At 37.8% G+C, this 19,736-nt stretch overlaps 1 protein-coding gene, 1 long non-coding RNA gene and 1 other non-coding gene across 3 annotated transcripts in view; 2 read left to right on the top strand and 1 right to left on the bottom strand.

The window, feature by feature from the left end:
• LOC117291223 overlaps positions 1–12,077 on the top strand; it is a 34,924-nt gene extending 22,847 nt beyond the window's left edge. Inside the window, exons 6-10 of the mRNA XM_033772834.1 lie at positions 3,529–4,892; positions 5,651–5,756; positions 6,603–6,860; positions 8,191–8,271; positions 9,052–12,077. Coding sequence (XP_033628725.1) covers positions 3,529–4,892; positions 5,651–5,756; positions 6,603–6,860; positions 8,191–8,271; positions 9,052–9,209 — 1,967 coding nt within the window. The 3' untranslated portion in view covers positions 9,210–12,077. The remainder of the gene's footprint in view (positions 1–3,528; positions 4,893–5,650; positions 5,757–6,602; positions 6,861–8,190; positions 8,272–9,051) is intronic.
• A 1,167-nt stretch (positions 12,078–13,244) lies between these two features.
• Trnas-aga lies at positions 13,245–13,317 on the bottom strand. Its single transcript has one exon. It is a non-coding gene; the product is annotated as a tRNA-Ser (tRNA).
• Positions 13,318–18,419: 5,102 nt separating this feature from the next.
• The window catches only part of LOC117298190, a 28,045-nt gene continuing 26,728 nt past the window's right edge, over positions 18,420–19,736 (top strand). Inside the window, exon 1 of the long non-coding RNA XR_004519953.1 lies at positions 18,420–18,598. This is a non-coding gene — a long non-coding RNA (uncharacterized LOC117298190). The remainder of the gene's footprint in view (positions 18,599–19,736) is intronic.

Genomic DNA, 19,736 nt, shown 5'->3' on the forward strand with positions numbered 1-19,736 from the left:
AGCGGAGGGCTTTACCATTTCATAGCTGGAGGGGTGTTGTGTTGAAAGAAATCATTTAACAATTATAATTTTTGCATTTATTTCACTTTTTGACCAATAAGTGATGATGTTTTTGAACGAAAAGGTATTATTTATGAATGGGAATCAAAGTGTGTTGAATCGGTTTTCGACTAGTGGTTTAAACCTGCCGAGGCCTGGTTCTTTATAATTTACCTCGACTTCGTCTCGGTAAAATTATCAAGAACCAGGCCTCGTTGGGATTAAACCACTAGTTGAAAACCTCTTCACCACTTGATTTCCTTAATAATAATAATAACATGCAATAGCGCTTAATACAAGGTTTCTAAGCGCTGAACAGGAAGTGTAAGATAACAAAAAATTACAATTAAAAGTGGGATGAAATCGCAGAAACTGAATAGACTAGATGGATTTAAATAAGAGTGTTTTTAGAGCGGTTGCAATTCTATGAAAAATCTAGCAAGTCCAAAGCTGGCAGCGATGTGAACTTTGATCTAAGCTTAAGTAGCATAACTCAGTTGTATACAATGGGCTATGTGTGTGTTGCAATGGCCCCAGGTTGCGAAGCAGTGTCACTATAAATATTACACTGTTATCGTTATTTATTCGACCAATACAAATAAACCAAAGGTTACAATAGCAAAAGAAAGAACATTTAAGGAAAAAACAGTTATAAAAAAAAGCAAGTAATAAGGAAAATAATCAAAAATTATATAAATTAGTAAATTAAATTAAACTAATAAATTAAATAAATAAGCAAAGAAAAAAATGTATGAGGGCGACTGAGGGTGCCGCATGCAGGAGGAGAACAAAACCAAACGTAAATCAGCATCAAAACCAAAGACTTCAACGATAACACAAATCTTTGAGTTATACAAATTAAGTGTAAGAAATGTAAGAAACTGTGATACAAATGAGAGAGGTACTAAGCATGTGGCCACCGTAGCGGAGCACCCTCTTGAGTACTCATTAGAATGTGCGCTGAGTTATTAGAACTAGACCTTAATTTGTTTGACAGAAAACGAACACAGAGTCGTTTTGGGTGGTGGAACAAAAATAGAAATATAATGATTTTTTTTAACCGGAACTTAAATGTGATTAACAATATTGGAAAGACCTGAAAGTACTCTTTGAACTTGCTGGTTGGAACACAAGGAAAAAGCTACAAGATGGCACAAAGATTGTGACTTTGTGACAGGATGTTCAGGAGATATGATTCTATATTAATGTTTACAGCTTCCTCAGGTTTTTTCACCACACGGGGCCTAATGACTTAAAATAGTCAAACCCGTTGAGCATTGTTCTGATCGACGTCGCTGATTCAACACGTTTTATTTTTATGCGCCAGTAGGACATTATCAACAAAAGGCGCATGACAATTTATCAAACATTTGTTTAAAAGAGACAGTGCAAGATAGGCTTATTTCCAAAGTGGGGTTTTCATTTCTCCTCTTTCACTGGATAAGAAGAATTCTGTGACAGTCCAAACATGTAACTTGTACAGAACAGAGTCGAAAATGGCAAGTCGCCACAAATTACAAAACGTATATAGAGCAGGTAACACTGATGCATTGGTGACATGATGTTGTCAACAAGTTAAGCTAGTTTATTTATAAGCTGCAGGGTTTTATAAACTTGTGCCGCTGTGGCCATTTTAAATATAAGATTATCATAATAATAAATTCTGCATACAAATCATATGGGATACGGGTTGGGAAGAAAAACAATAATTAGGAGAAGCATCTGGACGAAAAAAAAAACATGGTTTCGGCTATCAGGGCTGTAACCCTAAATGAAAATCTTCATGAAAACAAAAGGCATCTTGCCTATAATACTGAAATCATTAGTAATTAGACTTAAAGGCGCTGGACGCCTATGGTGATTACTCAAAATAATTGTTGCCATGAAAGCTTACTTGGTAACGAGCGATCGAGAGCTGTTGATAGTATGAAACATTGCGAGAAACGGCTCCTGCTGAAGTCATGTAATTTTTAAGAAAGAGGTAATTTCTGAAGCTTTTTATTAGGCATCTGAAAGAACACGAATTTGTGCAACAAGGGTGTTTTTTCTTTGTTTTTCTCTTGCAACTTCGATGACCAGTTTAGTAAAAATAGTCACAAATTTGTTATTTCATCCATATGTTGGGATACACCAAGTGTCTTTGACAATTACCAAAGGTATCCAGTGCCTTTTAAGCTTGGTTCATTAAAGGCAGTGGACACTATTGGTAATAATTACTCAAAATAATTATTAGAATAAAACCTTACTTGGTAATGAGTAATGGGGAACTGTTTTTAGTATAAAACATTGTGAGAAACAGCTCCATCTAAAGTAACGTAGTTTTTGAGAAAGAAGTAATTTTCCACAAATTTGATTTTGAGACCTCAGAATTTGATTTTGAGGTCTCAAAATGAAGCATCTGAAAGCACACAAGTTCGTGTGACAAGGGTGTTTTTTCTTTCATTATTATCTCGCAACTTCGACGACCGATTGAGCTCAAATTTTCACAGGTTTGTTAATTTATGCACATGTTGAGATACATCTAGTGAGAAGACTGGTCTTTGACAATTACCACAGGTGTCCAGTGTCTTTTATCGTGATCTATTTATTGTTCTAGCCTATGAGAAAGACTAGGATTGAAACGTAAGGCCATTAACGCCATTGGACACTTTCGGTAAACAGTATTGTCCAAGGCCCACACTTCGTGTATCACAACTTATATATAAAATAACAAACCTGTGAAAATTTAGGCTCAATCGGTCATCGGAGTCGGGAGAATGTTTGATAATTATGGCTCACAAGGTCTGGTTAATTTTCACGTTAGGTAATGTGAGGTTTTCACCACTCACTTGAGGACTATAAATCTATTTGAAAATCAGTACAGCACAAAAACTGAATTTTGACTTTTCCCTTTCTCTTTAAAGAGTTTGATTATTTGCTATGAATAAATTTTCATTTTTCTTTTTGTGTACACCATGTTAATTGTATTGAATAAACAACATTTTAATCACCAAAGCCAATCAGTACAAACACAGATTTATCATCTTGTTTTGGGAAGAGGTTGTGGGGCTTAACAGAGAATTCTGAGGAATCCACTTCACACACCAATTCTTTTTATTTATACAAGCTGTGGCCATTGTCGTTTTGAAGTTGATGTAAAAGATTGATATAAAGTTTTACAAATAAGTTTTTAGAAAAACTACAAAAATGTTTTGTTATCAGTTCGAAGTTCTATAAAAGGGAACTTTTGTATGGCCTCCTATTCAACAGTCGTCAAAAACATCTGTATACTTTTATTGTTAAGTATCTTGCATGAGCTAAGTAATTCTGTCAAGTTAGATTGAAATGTCAAGTTCTCTTTAGATCTAGTTTTAGTAAAACTGTGAAGAAATATATTAGTTTGGTAAAGTACAAAGCCAATGATCAACATCTTCAACAGTTCTTGGTCTTGACTATCCACTAACGTGCATCTGGTTTTATCAAAAAGAACTTTGTTGTTGTTTTCAACAGGTATCAAACTTGGTAGGCATCAGAAGTTTGACGTCTCCGATGCCAAGAGAATGTCTCAAGGTCCAGTGTTTCCAGTTGGAACCAGAGCTCCAACTGCAGCAGGGCTAGAGGACAGCCCTGGAAGGGCCGTAGATATCAGCAAACAATACCCCTTGAGTTTGACCAGCGTTGATGGGACAGTCAAAACTACCAATGATCCCAGTTTGGCATTAGATCCTATCTACCAGGGCAGAAAAAGCCCCCTCGCTTATAACGTATCCTCGCCGGGCTCCAGTTCATCTGATGAGTTCTACCACTCCACAGCCAGGCAAGAACAATCCTGCAGCAATCCAACCATTGCTGGAAACACTCCTCCAAGCCTGCATGGGTATCAACAGACCGGAACTTGTCCGAGAGCTACGGGGGTTACAAAACAACTTGACAGTCTGTCATCTAATGATGGTCTACAACCGATGAGTGATTGGCAGTATGGTCTCAATGTACATAGTGACACGCATGGTAGGATGCCAGATGGTTCATTTCAGTACAGACCACAAGTGTCTCCACCAAGCAACGTCTTTGATGTCCCAGATGCTCAAAGTAGCCAAACCCACAGGCAGCCTGTACAAGCAAGCCTAGGTATACCATCGATGCCAACCTCTTTCAGTATCAACCCTGACAGTAGCAAACAATCACTCGCCTCTGGTCAAGGTGAAAAACCAGCAAACCCAGCTGATTTTTTACCAAGCATTGAAATGACACCGACCGAGTTTGCTCCTGAGCTGCTGCAGAACAAAAAAAGGAGCATTGTGACATTGATGGACGATAGCTCTAGTTCATTTGACATGATGGACTCCGAGTTTGTCATGAACCTGTCCAAAGAATGCCCTGCCATGGCAGTTCCTGAGATCAAACAAGAACAAGCCAGAGGTAGCTTCTGCAGTTCCTTTGTAGCAGACGATCAAACGTCCAACTCCAATGTTAAAAAGAAAGGAACTAACAAAAATCCGTCTGTCCCTTACCCCAAGACTGCCAGCAAACATCTTCTAAGCGACAGTGAAGAGGATGACTCAAGGAACCCTCATCAAAGACTTGCTAAGATGTCACCGTCTAAAAGTCAACACAACCAAGAGGAGCCAGAGGAAAGCATGGCCTTCATCGACCAGACCTACTTCAAGAAGGTCACACAACGTTTGGAGGCAGGCTGTCACATGGGGGAAGTCCTGAGCAAGGAAAGTGAGGCAATACTTCGGAGGACCTCGCAGCCAGTCCAGAAGTTTGAGCGTGTTTTAATCACCATGGAGATAGCCCAGGCGTTTGAGGAGTTGTCGATAATGTTTCAGACTCTGTGTACATCGAAGCCTCAGATTGAAGCGACAGAGGAGGTAAGAAAAAAACCCAAATATGTTTACCGACCGCTTTCCACCAAAACTTAGAAACAGTCTCTGAGAAACTTGTCTAAAAAGATGAGACACATTTTGTGAGACAGGTTTTTTTAAAGCTTGTTCCTGCTCACTGAGAACACCTGTAGGCAAACATTTCCTTCCCATGAAAATGTTTTTTAAATTCAAAACAAAATCTTTTAGACAACAATAGAACAATGCTTTTTGTTCATTTTCTTGAGGAGCCCTGTGACGTCATCCTCCTCAGATAAATTTGTGTGACGTAATGTGTGGGGTGGTCTTTATATCACTGCGTAGTGTATGTACACATTTCAGTGGAAAGAGCACTTATCTCAGGCAAAGTAAAAAGAAAGGCCTTCAAAATGTTAAATAGCATCGGGCTCAAGAGGGATTTATTATTTACAAAGAAAAGAGATATACATACTCTATCTGATATTTCCACTGGTTGTAAAAAAGAACCCTGTTTGGTTGCTCTTATCCGATCCTTTCAAAAGGGAGTGATCAGAAATGAAAGTTCCCAGGTTGCTGAAACACCTGGAGTGCCTTGCTCAATTTTTGGATCACTACTTTTTGTCTGATCTCGTTGATTTTAAAGTTCTTCCTTTTTACTTGCTTTGCACTAAACAGAAATCTTCAGGGTGATATGAATTGGCCTTTTAACGCTTCTTTTGTGCATGGAAATGTGCTTCACTGTAACTGCATAGGTATTTATTCACTTTCTTTGTTTGTTTTATTTTCAGCTGCGTACGAAGATGGACAAAGCTTCGACTGAGGCGATGCGCTTATTCCAGGAGAGGGTGTCACTCAAGATCATCAGCTCGGTCAAGTTTGCCAAGAACATACCAGGTAAGATTCCATGGTCAACTGTTTCTTTTTGGGAAAACTCATATGTCAAATGGTAACCTTTCCACAATGTCCCTCAGGTACACACCCTTCATAGTTATGTCTCCAGGTATCACCGGGCCCAATTTGATGGCTCTACTTACCATAAGCAAAGAATCGGCGCTTACGGAAGCAGGAAATTTGGCGTTTACATCAAGCGTATTTCACTTGTTATGAAGGAAGTTTTCTTGTGCATCTGCAAACTCCACTTTACTAGGCATTCTTTGCTTAAACAGCTGGCGCAGAAATTTGTAAGCAAAGAATCGGCGCTAAAGGGAGCAGGGAATTCAGCAGGGAAGTTTTGCTTGTGCACCTACGTAGTCGACAAGACTAGGCATTCTTTGCTTAAACAGCTAGCGCAGAAACTTGTAAGCAAAGAATCGGCGCTGGAGGAAGCAGGGAATTCAGCGTTTTTGTCAAGCGTTCACAGGTTAGCTGGGAAGTTTTGCTTGTGCACCTGCATACTCCATATTACTAGGCATTCTTTGCTTACACAGCTAGCGCAGAAATTCGTAAGCAAAGAATCGGCGCTAACGGAAGCAGGGAATTCAGCGTTAGCAGGGAGGTTTTGCTGGTGCACCTGCATACTCCATGTTACTAGGCATTCTTTGCTTACACAGCTAGTGCAGAATTGCACATCAAAGTGAAAAATGGTGGTCATAAGCCCAAAATTCAGCGGTAAGCAGAGCCAAGAAATTGGGCCCTGGTCTACTGATTACAGTGCGAGGCACTTTTGAAAACCCATTGGTTTCATTAAAATAAAGATTAAGAAATAAATACAAATAAATAAGTTCTTAAATTCACCTTCAGGTTTTTGCCACATCTCAGTCAGTGATCAAATGAGCCTGATCAAGATGGGGACCTTTCCCTGTATCCTGAGCCACATCTGCTGGCGTGCAGAGCTTGAGTTCTCGTGGTTTCAGGACACCTTCTTTACTGTCCCGTCGTTGGACGCCTTGGTGTTTGGAATGAAGAGCAAGGTTTACAAGTTCAAAGAAGACTTCATCCAAGTGAAGTTTGACCAGCACGAGATTGCACTTTTCACTACACTTATCTTCATTAACCCAGGTGAGTGGAGAACATTCCAACAAAATAGAAAGAGAAAAATTACATTTGACAAAAAGTATAGGTTTGTCTTTAAAGGTAGTGGACACTATTGGTAATTACTCAAAATAATTATTAGCATAAAACCTTTCTTGGTGACAAGTAATGGGGAGAGGTTGATACTAGTATAAAACCTTATGAGAAACGGCTCCCTCTGAAGTTATGTAGTTTTCGAGAAAGAAATATTTTTCCACGAGTTTGATTTTGAGACCTCAAATTTAGAATTTGGGGTCTCGGAATCAAGCATCTGTAAGCACACAACTTCGTGTTACAAGGGTGTTTTTTTTTCTTTCATTATTAACTCGCAACTTCGACGACCAACTCAAATTTTCACAGGTTTGAGATACTTTTGGTACTTTTTGTAACACAAAAACAATGTCCACAGATTTACATTAAACTTACACCGTTTGAAGATATTGATAGTGGAAAGCTTAACTGTAAAATTACACTTGCTGAGGTGCTGTAGTTTTTGAGAACTGAGTAAAACAATGTACGTTTTAAAATGCTAAAATAATTTCTGTGACTTGTAAGCAAGTAATATTTTAAGGGAAACTTTCTACCATCATTATCTTCAAACTGTGTACGTTTAATCTAAATCTGTGGACACTGTGTTTGGTGTCCTACAAAAAGTACCCAGACCCTTTAAAGGCAGGGTACACTTTTGGTTATTATTGTCAAAGACCAGTATCCTTATTTGGTTGTCAAAGACCAGTATCCTTATTTGGTGTATTCCACCATATGCATAAAAACAAAGCTGTGATTTTTTGGGTTCTCTTAGTCTTCAAACTTGCAAGAGACTAATAAATGAAAAAAAAACCTTGTTGCATCGTATTTATGTCCTTTCAGATGCTTAATACCTGAAGCAATTGAAGTGATTACATCACAGTTGATGTATCTAAACATATGCATAAAATAACAAACCTGTGAAAATTTGAGCTCAATCGGTCATCGAAGTTGCGAGATAATAATAAATGAAAAATAACCCTTGTCACACAAAGTTCTGTGCGTTTAGATGGTTGATTTCGAGACCTCGAGTTCTAAATCTGAGGTCTCAAAATCAAATTTGTGGAAAATTACTTCTTTCTCGAAAACTATGGCACTTCAGAGGGAGCCGTTTCTCACAATGTTTTATACCATCAACCTCTCCTCATTACTCGTCACCAAGAAAGGTTTTATGCCAATAATTATTTTGAGTAATTACCAATAGTGTCCACTGCCTTTAATACCTGAAGCAATTGAAGTGATTGATTTGTTTTTTAAATGAATCTATTCTTTCTTAATGTCGTCTCTCTAGATCCCCCTGGCCTGGAGAACTCTGACTACATACTCAAGCTTCACAACAAGCTTCGTCTAATCTTAAAACACTACTGTCTCGGTAAGGGTGATGAAGACCTTCCTAACGTTTGATTTTGTATTCATAAATACCTGAGACAGTTTCTCTGAGAGGTTGAGAGGACATCTAGTGGGGGTGTTTAAACGGATAATATAACCACAGCCAGAAGTGTTTAAACATGGGCGTGACATGCGAGCTTGCACCTGTGCTTATAAGACAGTTTATTCATTCCTATTGGTCGAGAGCAACGGCTGGAACACCTGTGCCACATCACGCGGTACGCGCGACACGCACGCCAATCTCCTTATAAGGAGTTTTTACCAGAGGGCGTTACCATTTCATAGCTGGAGGGGTGTTTTGTAGAAAGAATTAATTGAACAATTATAATTTTTGCATTTTATTTTACTTTTGGACCACCAAGTTTTAATGTTTTTTGACCGAAAAGGTATATATGAATGGGATTATAAATGTGCTTGGCCGGTATTAAACACTCTGTTTAAAACCGGTTGCAGTCTGGATGCTGATAACTATTTGATTGATTTGCTCGGTTGATTTTAATGAGTCACTGATTCATTGATTGGTTATTTGATTCATTGATTGGTTATTTGATTCATTGATTGGTTATTTGATTCATTGATAAATCGATTATTTGATTGACTATTTTATTGATTCATTTATTTACTGATTTGATAAATTCATTATTTATTTTTTGTTTGAATATTTGATTATAAGAATAAATGTCCCCTATTTAATTTGTTTAATTTTGTATTATTTATTGGATTGATTGATTGATTGGTTTAATTTTTTTATTTACTTTTCTAGAGAAGTACGGAGAACTGAAGCAGTACTACAAGTACCTGAGTTTCCTTCCCCGGCTCTATGAGATTGAACTAGTGCATAAACAGAGTATCAAAAAAGGATACAGTACTAGATCTTCTGAGGCAGTGCTGCCCGCATTGTTTGCTGAAATCAACTTGTAAGGACAGGTCAGAGTTTTAAATCTAAACACTCGGCTCAATAGTGTCAAATCACAGACATGCCAAGTAGTATGTTTTTCCCGTATTTCGTAACGATTTTTGTAAAAAATACGTGTGTCCTGGTTTCGCAAAAAAGTTCAATATTTGTTTATTGACACAAATATTTGTTTTGGCCGACTACTTCTGTTTCTGTATTCAGCAGTCATGGTATTCAAAGTTCACAACTGAGCGCAACAGAGATCGATTTCCCTCGCATAGTCTTTGCATGCACATTCTAGCGCCAACCTGTGTCGTATAATCCACTCGCCCGTACATCTGCCGTCCCGATATTTCACTGGGAACCAGTATAGCACAATCCATTGAACAACAGAGGCGCTGTTGTCAGAAATGCCCATATATGGTATCGCTCGTTTAGTGAACGGACGCAAAACATGGTGTGAATTAATTGACTTTTGGACATTGTTTACGAAAGAATTTGCCAACATAAAGATGCGAAAAGAGTGCTTGAAGGGAGATGTGTATAAGATGAATTTGAGAACTTGCCTACAAATGCAAGAAACTAAACTTTTTGGAATGATTTGTTGTTGTCTTTTTAATTGAAATTAAATTAAATGGTTTTTTTTTACATGTCTTGCTTAGACAAAATCGTTTAGGGTTTCTATATTATGAACAAGACGCGATTTATCAATATCTTGTTCATAAAAACTGTTTCACTGGGTTTACCACCCGTAGGGAAGCCAATTTTTTAATTTTAATTGACTTGTTTTTAATAAGGCATGACCACCAAAATTCACTCGCAATCTGTGGATATTCCCTGTCGTATAAGCAGGAACTAAGGAACAGACTGCTCGAAAAAGTGCAAGAAGGCCACTGTGGAGTTCAATAAGAGAAAACATTAGTTTTAAATCAATGTAAGCATATACACCACAGTTATAAAATAGTATTTACAGTGCTTGTTTCAAATACTCGGGGGCTTAAAATTACTGAAGTAAACTCGTTTATGCATGTTTTAGTAAAACTACAGGTTTTCTAATAAAAAATACAGGGGTTTCACAATACAGTTTGTGATCCCAGAGGTTGGCATGTCTGAAACCAGTTCGGAATAGTTTATTGAAAGTCCAGGGATGAGAGGGTGGCCACGGAGGTCGGTATCCAATTGGCTACCAAAGCGGCCCTACCTCTCGGAGATTGCAATAAGAGCAGGCAGTGCATCTCTTCAGAACTCCTGCTTGGTGTGGAAAACCTTGTCTGGCACATGTTGCCCACCATCCTACAATCTAGACCGTTTGATGAGGAATATCCAATCAGCTCTCCTGCTGAAGGTAGAAGTTGAAAGCCAATCAAATACTGAGCTTCGAAACCGCGCATTCGCATTTGTTGATATTCTGTGAAAGGAGCGACATACTGTGACGTAAAGAAAACTTTGTTGCAGAATGGCAATGCTCTTTAGTCAAAATAAAATTTAGTGTAAATGCAAAAATGCAATTTATATTTGTGACAGCAAACAAAGATTGCAAGTTTTGGTTTTGGGGGATGTTTTCTTTTCTAAATAGACATCTATTTGGGGTAATTATTTTCGTTTTATTGATTTTGGTGTTTACTGCAGAATGTGTGTCGTTGCATTTTAGAAAGGTAATAACAGACTCGGTGTGTGATATTAGAATCAGGTTCCTTTCGTGCCCATGTCTTTTATCTCTGTGGACCCTGGTTCAAATCCAACTTTGGACTGGAACCTTGCATGTGGATAGGGTTCTCAGTCCCTACAAGATTGCCTGGGTTTTCCTTATTTGGGGGGGTTTTCCTCCCACATCTAAAATTGAACGTTTTTTCTTGTTTCTGCACTCCTGTTACTGGCGCTATTACGCTGGTGGATGTATAATGAAATAAACCAACTACGGTACATTTTTACACCGATTTTGTTCAATTTTGCAGATTTTGTATACAATATCTTGGACTATGAAGGAATTTTCACCCTGTATTTCTCTACAATTGTATTTTTTATTTTTTTTTAATTAAGGATAGATATGAGTACGGGTTAAATATTTAAAGATTGGGAGTGGAGCCAATCAATTTGGTAAGTAGGGGTCTTCAAGGTTAAAGGCACTAGACACCTTTAGTAATTGACAAAGACCAGTGTTCCCACTTGGTTTACCTATGCACAAAAGTAAGAAATCTGTGACTATTTTGACCCAAATGGTCATTGAAGTTGCAAGAGAAAAATGAACGGGAAAAAACCCGCAAATTTATGTGCCCAAAAAGGCCTCAATATGTGAGTAAGAAATTACCCCACCTTGTCAAAAACTGCGTTACTTCAGTGGGAGTCGCTTTTTACTACGTGTTAAACTATCAACTGCTCTCCATTGCTCGTTACCATGTACGTTTTGCATGCAAACAATTATTTGAAGTAATGATTAATTGTGTCAGTGCATTTAAAATAAGTTTTGTGATGCACAATTTTCTTTTTTTTTGACCATGGAGCCCTTGTTAAAATTAGTTCTGTTTAATAATAGAATATATATTTTATCAATGCACATCCTACTTAGTAGACGGGTAAGTATAAATGTGCGCACAAAATCTCATGATTACCTATTTTTAACCTTGTATCTTGATAAACACACATTTATATGCAATAGGTTTATCCCTGACAAAGTTTGTGGAGTTTTTTTGTGCATGTGTAAATAGTTTTTGTCAGTGGTTTTATGCCAACTGGGGGACGGTTTCTTTGTTCATAGTCCTTACTCTATGCTTTGTTTAAATGATTTATAAACAAAACACTGGTGAAGGTGGACTCTCAACCATGTTTTTATAGAAAAAGATACACATAACTGCTTGATAAATAAGGGAATAAAAGTGTAGCGACGAGTTCTTACACGGTCGTTTAAAGCCAGCAGGGTCGAATTGCCGTTAACGCACGGTAACGACCCTGCAAGGTTTAAATGCGTCACTACTCTTATGCCCTTTTGTTAAAAACGTTAAAAAAAATACAATTACAGACACTTTGACAGTTGAAAATTTCGAGGTTTGAAATATTTTTTTCAAAAACTTTGTGAAGAGTTGTGAAGAGTCTTTGTATGTGGGTTGTGTGTACGCGCGCGCGCTTAGATTACGCGCTGTTATAGCTTTAAATTGCGTTCCGCGTGATAATCTTGCGCGCCTGACACGCGGAAGCCAGCCGGTTATGAACACTGGTAATTATCATTATCAACCATTCAAATGAAAAATCCAATCTTATGTTTTATGGAGAGTTCACTGTTCATTTGTATTAACTTTTGACATGAAGAAAAAGGGCACGCCTCAAAATCACAAAAAAACTTTTTCAGTTGTTTCTTTTGTAACTTTTTGGGAGAATTGCAACACAAAATTGTCAATAATTATCCTACTTGACAAGTGCAGTATCTTGCCTACCAGAAAGGCCCTTGAATGTACAATGTTACTCATTTTAAGGTTTACGGTCTATGCTTCACCAAATAATTACAATGTTGTGCCCCACCCCCCCCCCCCCCCATCCCCCCATCCCCCCATCCCCCCACCCCCCCCTTCCTGGGCAGAGTAAAGGGTAAAAGACTAGCAGCTGAGTATGACTAGGGGATTATTATTTTTTTAGTTTTGATGATTGTCAGAAAAAGAATTTAAGAAGTTTTAATTTAAAGTCTTTCTGTGATTTTTATTTGGGATTTGTTAACTGAAGTATTATTCACATTAATCACTGCTGCCTACAAACTGAAATCGCAGAGGGCACCTCACTTGAAAGTGCTCTGTAAGTTAATACATACATACACTGAAATCATAATTATATTTCCAGATGTTCAAATTATGTCAACACTGGTATGTTTTTTTTTTAAATTTGTTGTGTCAATATGTTTGTGTGTGTTACAATTGGCAGATGTTATAATGAAACCAATTTAATACTTTTAATAGATGTTAAATTTGCATCGGGATAAAGAATATTAATTTTTGGTTTTACCCATATACACCGATGTGTGTAGCACTGTATACTCAGTACTTTCCCCGAGTCCTGTGAAAAAAATCACAGGCATTTTACTCGGGTGGGATTCGAACCCACGACCCTTGCAATTCTAGAGCAATGTCATACCAACTAGACCACCGAGATTGCCCGGTAGCTAGAGGCAGTTCGAATCCTATGTTTAGCAGCGGGTACTGCAAACGATTTAATAGATGTTAAATTTGCATCGGGATAAAGAATATTAATTTTTGGTTTTACCCATATACACCGATGTGTGTAGCACTGTATACTCAGTACTTTCCTCGAGTCCTGTGATTTTTTTCACAGGACTCGGGGAAAGTACTGAGTATACAGTGCTACACACATCGGTGTATATGGGTAAAACCAAAAATTAATAATGTAATACTTGCTGTTAAACAGCTACAGATGTTGCGCACAGATATATATTTTTAAATTGTTGTGTTGAACACGAATGAATTTACTGTTGTACTACAGAATTAGAAGTAGAGGATTTTGTGAAGGTTCATTTATCTTCAATCAAATTGACTTTTGTATAAAGTGCAAGTTGCAAAGTCATTTGCATTAAAAGCAATGGTGTACAACATCATCATTGCTGTGCCAGATAGTGACCTATACGGTCCACAGACAGAAAATTAGAGAAATCGTGATTGGAAAAATCGCGATTAAAGTTCACTATTTGGTTAACTTCTCTTTTAGAGTCTGCTTACTGCTTTAGTTTTTAAGACACAAATGAAGCTGAATGCTTCATTTGTACATTATTTGTCTATGTTTTCATTCTTGTAGCTGTTATGATGATTACTTTATTCTTAAACACATACTTCACTTTCTGAAAACACAGAGGGCAAAACAAGATTTGGCCAAATAGTGCCGTGTACAAACCAATGCATAGTGACAAATTACAATAATGGCCCTTTTCGTATCCACGGCTTCGGCTCCAGACTCGGCTTAGGCTAGCTTGGCCCCGCGGGTGTTTTGACAATTGCGTGTGCTTTGCGTACGCGTTCAGGGCTTCAGACAAGTGGACATAGCCTGAAGCTGAATGCAAAGCCAAATCCTTGGTTTCGAAAAGGGGCTATAAGTAGCCTGGAAAGGTCTATAAAAGTCTATTCATGTATTGTATGTGGGTCGGCTATTGTACTCCATAGAATTGTCCTACTATTTTATAAGGGCCAATTAATACCTGTACCTCACCAATGCTAAACATTTCCTTGATTTGGGTGACCAAGTTCACCACAAGAGGGCTCTCTTCATGGACATTATTATTAGTGCATCTTGTTTAATCATACTTTCATGTAGATATACAATATAAGGCTCTGGACATTATTGGTAATTACTCAAAATAATTGTTAAGCATAAAAACTTACTTGGTAACGAGCAATGGAGAGCTGTTGGTAGTATAAAACATTGTGAGAAACAGCTCCCTCTGAATTCATATAGTTTTTGAGAAAGAAGTATTTTCTCGCTAAAATATTTGAATTGAATTTGAGACTTCAGCTGAGGTCTCGAATTCAAGGCATCAGGAAGCACACAACTTGTCCGACAAGGGTGTTTTTCCCATTATTCTCTCGCAACTTTGACGACCAACTGAGTTCAAATTTGCACAAATTTGTTGTTTTATGCATATGTTGAGATACACAGAGTGAGAAGATTGGTCTTTGACAATTAAATGCGTCCTGGGGTGAATTTCACAAAGAATTAAGACTAGTCTTATCTTGAGTTGGGACAAGTTACTCGTCCTAAACTTAAGACTAGCTATACGATTTTGATATCTCTTAGGACTAGTCCTAAGTTAGGGCTAGTCCTAACTCTTTGTGAAATCGACCCCAGTGCCCTTAAACTTACCTCAGTGTGGTACCATAACAAATCACGAGCAGTACACACATGAATAATAATCTGTAATTTGAGTGCATGATCTGGGAAACGTTTCATGCAGAAATGTTTCCCAGATTTTGTTAACCCTCTCTAAAACCATATTCATTGGAAGGTAATTTCTTTAAATGTTACATTTTCAACAGCTGCAGTACTTCATACCAAGTTAATTTTTATGGTCATTAATTTTTTTTATTAATACTTATTACCAAAAGTGTATACCCTGCCTTTAAAAGGTTGATCTGTATTACTATTATTGTTAATGCTTTCATTTTTGTTTTTAAGTACAGGTATTCTGTTTTCTTTGGTTGTATTTTTAGAGGGTTGTAATTTTAGCAGTGTTTTTATTTGTTAGTTCTTTGTTGTTAAAAGTTGAACTTGCATTGAGTTGACTTTGTCACCATTAATTTTCTTCTCTGACAACACGGAACATATTGATCATTTGGTTTTTGGTTTACTATGTGAAATATTCTATTGTCTGGTAAATAATGTGTGGCACTTCAATCATGTATCCAAATCTTGTAAACTATAACATGTACATAACCACCAACTATTAAACTGGTGTTCTTGTGTTCCTGTGTTTTGTGTGTGGGGGAGGGGGGATGTCTACCTTTTTCAGTTTTGGAGAAAAGAAGATTTTATTTATACGGTCGTGTAGGCCGTGGGTTGAGCGTTTCAGATTAATATATTTTAAAAACAACTTTCAACCTGTATTTTTTTTCTGAAATAAGAAAGCTGAAAAACATATGTCCACTTTCCAACCTCTACAGTATACATCCATCCGCCAAATTTATTCTTAATTCCAAGTTTGAATATGCGGTTATTATCGGCGACGCAAAACTACCCATGCATATTGGCGCGGGTTAATTTCGGGTGTAATCCCCAAGAGGGCGCTATTTTCAGATACCAATTTTCGCTTGCAAAAAATGCTTCTTACAAAATCCCTGCTTAGCATTAAAATGAGCTGGTTTCCGGGTCACAAATTGTATATTCGACATGGTATTTCGGCTGATAACCTTATTCTGGTTAATAGCATAATTTGGTTTTGCTCAGCTTAATTTTATGAAACCACCCCCTAACGACATTGCAATATTTGTTTCCCCTGCCGCTGTGATTGGCTCTTTCCATCAGATTACGTCATCATGAAATTGGCCTGCTCTTTGACCAAATTATTGCAATGTCGTTTGGGGAAAACAAATTAGCCCCCGGGTGAGGTACACAGAAACCACGATCACAGACTTGAAATCGAGTCTAGCCCAATTAAGCGCTTGGAGGACACCAAGCGAAAGCCTATGATCCAGATGATAAACACAGTCATTCAAGATGCGTATAATCATGGTATAGACCTTTATTTTGTTGATAAAACCGCCTTGGTTGGCATGGTCGGCCAAATCTAAGTAAACACTAAATCGTAAAAGTAAAAAAAAAAACATGTTTTAACAAAATTCATTATTTTCTGCAAAGTTTCAATTAAATAAAATACCTCTCGTTATAAGTTGTTTTTTTTTTTTTTTAAAATAGAATCTTTTCTTGATTTGCACTTTTGGCTTTCCATAGTTTTCCAATCCGGGTTGGCAAAAACTCGGGCTGTGACGTTGCAAAAGAAAGGTGTAGTAGTGTGTTTCACAAATATTTGCATAATGTCCAGATCACGAAACTAAAATAAATCGTGTGAATGGCACTTCATGTTCGCGGGTAAACAGAACGTGTTAGGAAAACACTTGGCTTGTGCATTTGCTGATTTTTAGAACAGTAAATTTATGACCACCTTTATCAACAGCGCTTCTTAAATTTTTGCGATTCATTTTTGTGCTGTGTGAAAACTATAGAACTACTTTACCTGGGCCGTGGATTTCGATGCAAACGCGATAGTTTTTATAGTTGTTCTTCAAAAATAAGCTTGTTAGACATACTTTAATTGACTTCTAGTTACCGGGGGCGCGCAAGACGAAATACTTTCGCATGAGGCTTAGCCCGGGTCTACTAAACACTATCTTTGTCATCTCGGGTACATTTACAGGTAGGCTTTCGGGTAAATTTATGCACTTTTACGGTGCCATTACCACCAAAGTGTGACTGGCCCATTATTTACCGGTAGTGCGAGCCAGATGACATTGTGCAAAATAGTCCTAGGTTTTTGTGTCCCCCATCCCCCCCCCTAAAAGAAAGAAAAAAAAAAAAAAAAAAAAAAACACCAAACAGCGTACAACATTATGTAATATTAGAAATAGAAATAGAATATTATCATAATTATTCAGAGTGACCTGCATTAGTAAATTTCCCATCTCGGTCCTCAAAAGAAATAACTCCGGTTCCAAACTTCACAATTCAAACACTCTCTTCTGACCACAAGCCCATATGCTATTTACGTAAAAGAGGAGTGCTGTGCTATTAAATAAAAGACATTCTATAATTATTTTCCTTTTCTTCGGGAACGTAGTAATTGGCCGTCTAGGCACAGTGTGTATTGTTCTCGTGGAATACTCTCATCAGGCTCAAAACCTTGACATACAAAGTATTGAAGTAATTCTCTCAGTCGACACTTCGATCAATATATACTCGTTATTTTGTGGGTCCTTCCATTGGTCTTTAATGTCACACGCTCATAAAAGCCATTTTATATTTTGTTCCCGCTCATTTTTTTGTACGACTGTGTGATGTATGAAAACGAACTTATAATATAGGCCGGGGCCTATGTAGAATTACATGGTGTGTGCAACTGCAACCACCTCCCTATAACCTCCCAAAGTGCACATGCATCAGGGCTAAGGCCTACTAGAAAGAAAAGGCTGAAACAGGAAAAGCTATTGTAAAATATTGATCTCGGAAGATTTTCCTTCCCTCCTTATAACGTTCCTTCCTGCGTTTCGGCAGATTGGGGTGAAATACCCACCTGCGATTATTTCCCCCTGTACCAACCCCCACATTCTGAATAGGCTACCCATTCCCACGATATTCTCAATATTTGTCTTTCCTTTGTCCCTGTAATGCCTAATAATACCAATCATCCGCCACAAAACGCTTTTTTTAACCATCATGACGCGTGAGCCTATGTGGTGAACTGTAATTAATTGTTATGTTGACTGGTCCACCAGTTTCCGATTTAAAACCGTACTGGACGTGAGTGACAATTTCACGAAAATTATGTTATGCATAGTTAATAATGGTGAGGATGTAGGGATGAAGATGTGCACTCGTACCGAATGGTCCCCAAATAACTTTTTTTATAGTAGGCTTGCATTCGTAGCGCTCATTGGAGGAAAGTTTGACCGTTTTTTGATATCGGTACAAAACCCTGCACCAATAGAGGGCGCTGCGCACAACCGATCTCTTTATTTTGTCCGGGTTTTGGTCGACGGCTCATCACATCCCGTGGAAACTCTCGTTAAGTCTTCACATTTTGTTGGAGTAGCCTAGGCCATACCTAGGCTTATATTATTCGTAGTTTTCCGGATTAAGGTTTGTATTTTCTGAGCTTAGCCAATGTAGGACACAATACAACACATGAAAGCTGCTTGCTTGGTTGCACAATGGTAAGGTGAGGAAAAACGTCTTACGTTCTGATTGCGCGGTCATGATGGTTAACTGGGCGTGGTGTGTCTGTGTTGGTGTCAACTGTCATCCCATACCACGTGAAGGAAGAAAAAAAATGAAACAATGACAAAATTTCTTTAAAACTTTCCAAAAGCAGTCAATGCGCATGGTCAGTGGCATTCCAGCTTTATATTGTTTACTTAAGGAACGGCGAATCCGGCTAAAAAACACAAAAACTTCTTTGTTAAACCAATGCCGTAGCATTGTTATTGTTTTGATGAAGACAATTTACTATACTTTTTGTTCAAATCAATGTAGTGTTCAATATACTTTAATCCTTTTTGTTTATTTAAATAATAATAATAGTGGTCAAAATATTACTATTTCAAGTTGGTCGAAATGACCCTTGCTAGACTAAAAAAAAACCCAAAAAACTAGGAGATGCTAAGCTGCTTTCTTCAAACATTATTAAACAGAAATTTGGTAGGCAAACTGTGAAGTTTCTGTAAATTCTCACTGTTCTTCTACATTACTTATGACAATGGTTCAATCTACCATTGTCACAACTGTTTGTTTCATTTCCTAGTTTATGACAAATTTTTAATCTTTGTGGAGTGTCGTGGCCGAGCGGATAAGAGCACCGAATTCAAGCTCTGGTGATTCTGTTCAGCGGAGTGTGGGTTCGAATCCCGTTTGTGACATTTGTGTCCCTGAGCAAGACACTTCACTGCAATTGCTTCTCTCCACCCAGGGGTAAATGGATACCTGTGAGGGCAGAGTTGGTTCTCTGGATTAGCCTTGATTGCACTACATATTTGGCCGCACAGTCTGTATACTCCCCAGGGAGCTGAGATGGTTTAAGGAATGATTTAAGGCCCAGTGACCAGGGGTAATCTATAGGGGTTATAATGTTGTAGCGCCATGAGCGTCACTGCGTGACGGAACTGAGCGCTATATAAGAAGCCGCTATTATTATTATTATTATCTACATATTCTCAACTACCAATGTTGAAGAATTATCAAAACTTACACTTTTTACTATTTTGAAAGTAATTTGAAATGTTAATGATGCTAGTATAATTGAAAGACAAGAATTAAAGTTTTAGTTACACAATTTTTAAATACAAAATTAGGACCTGTTT

The sequence above is a fragment of the Asterias rubens genome, chromosome 1, assembly GCF_902459465.1.
Source record: "Asterias rubens chromosome 1, eAstRub1.3, whole genome shotgun sequence".
In the NCBI taxonomy this organism is placed as follows: Eukaryota; Metazoa; Echinodermata; class Asteroidea; order Forcipulatida; family Asteriidae; genus Asterias; species Asterias rubens.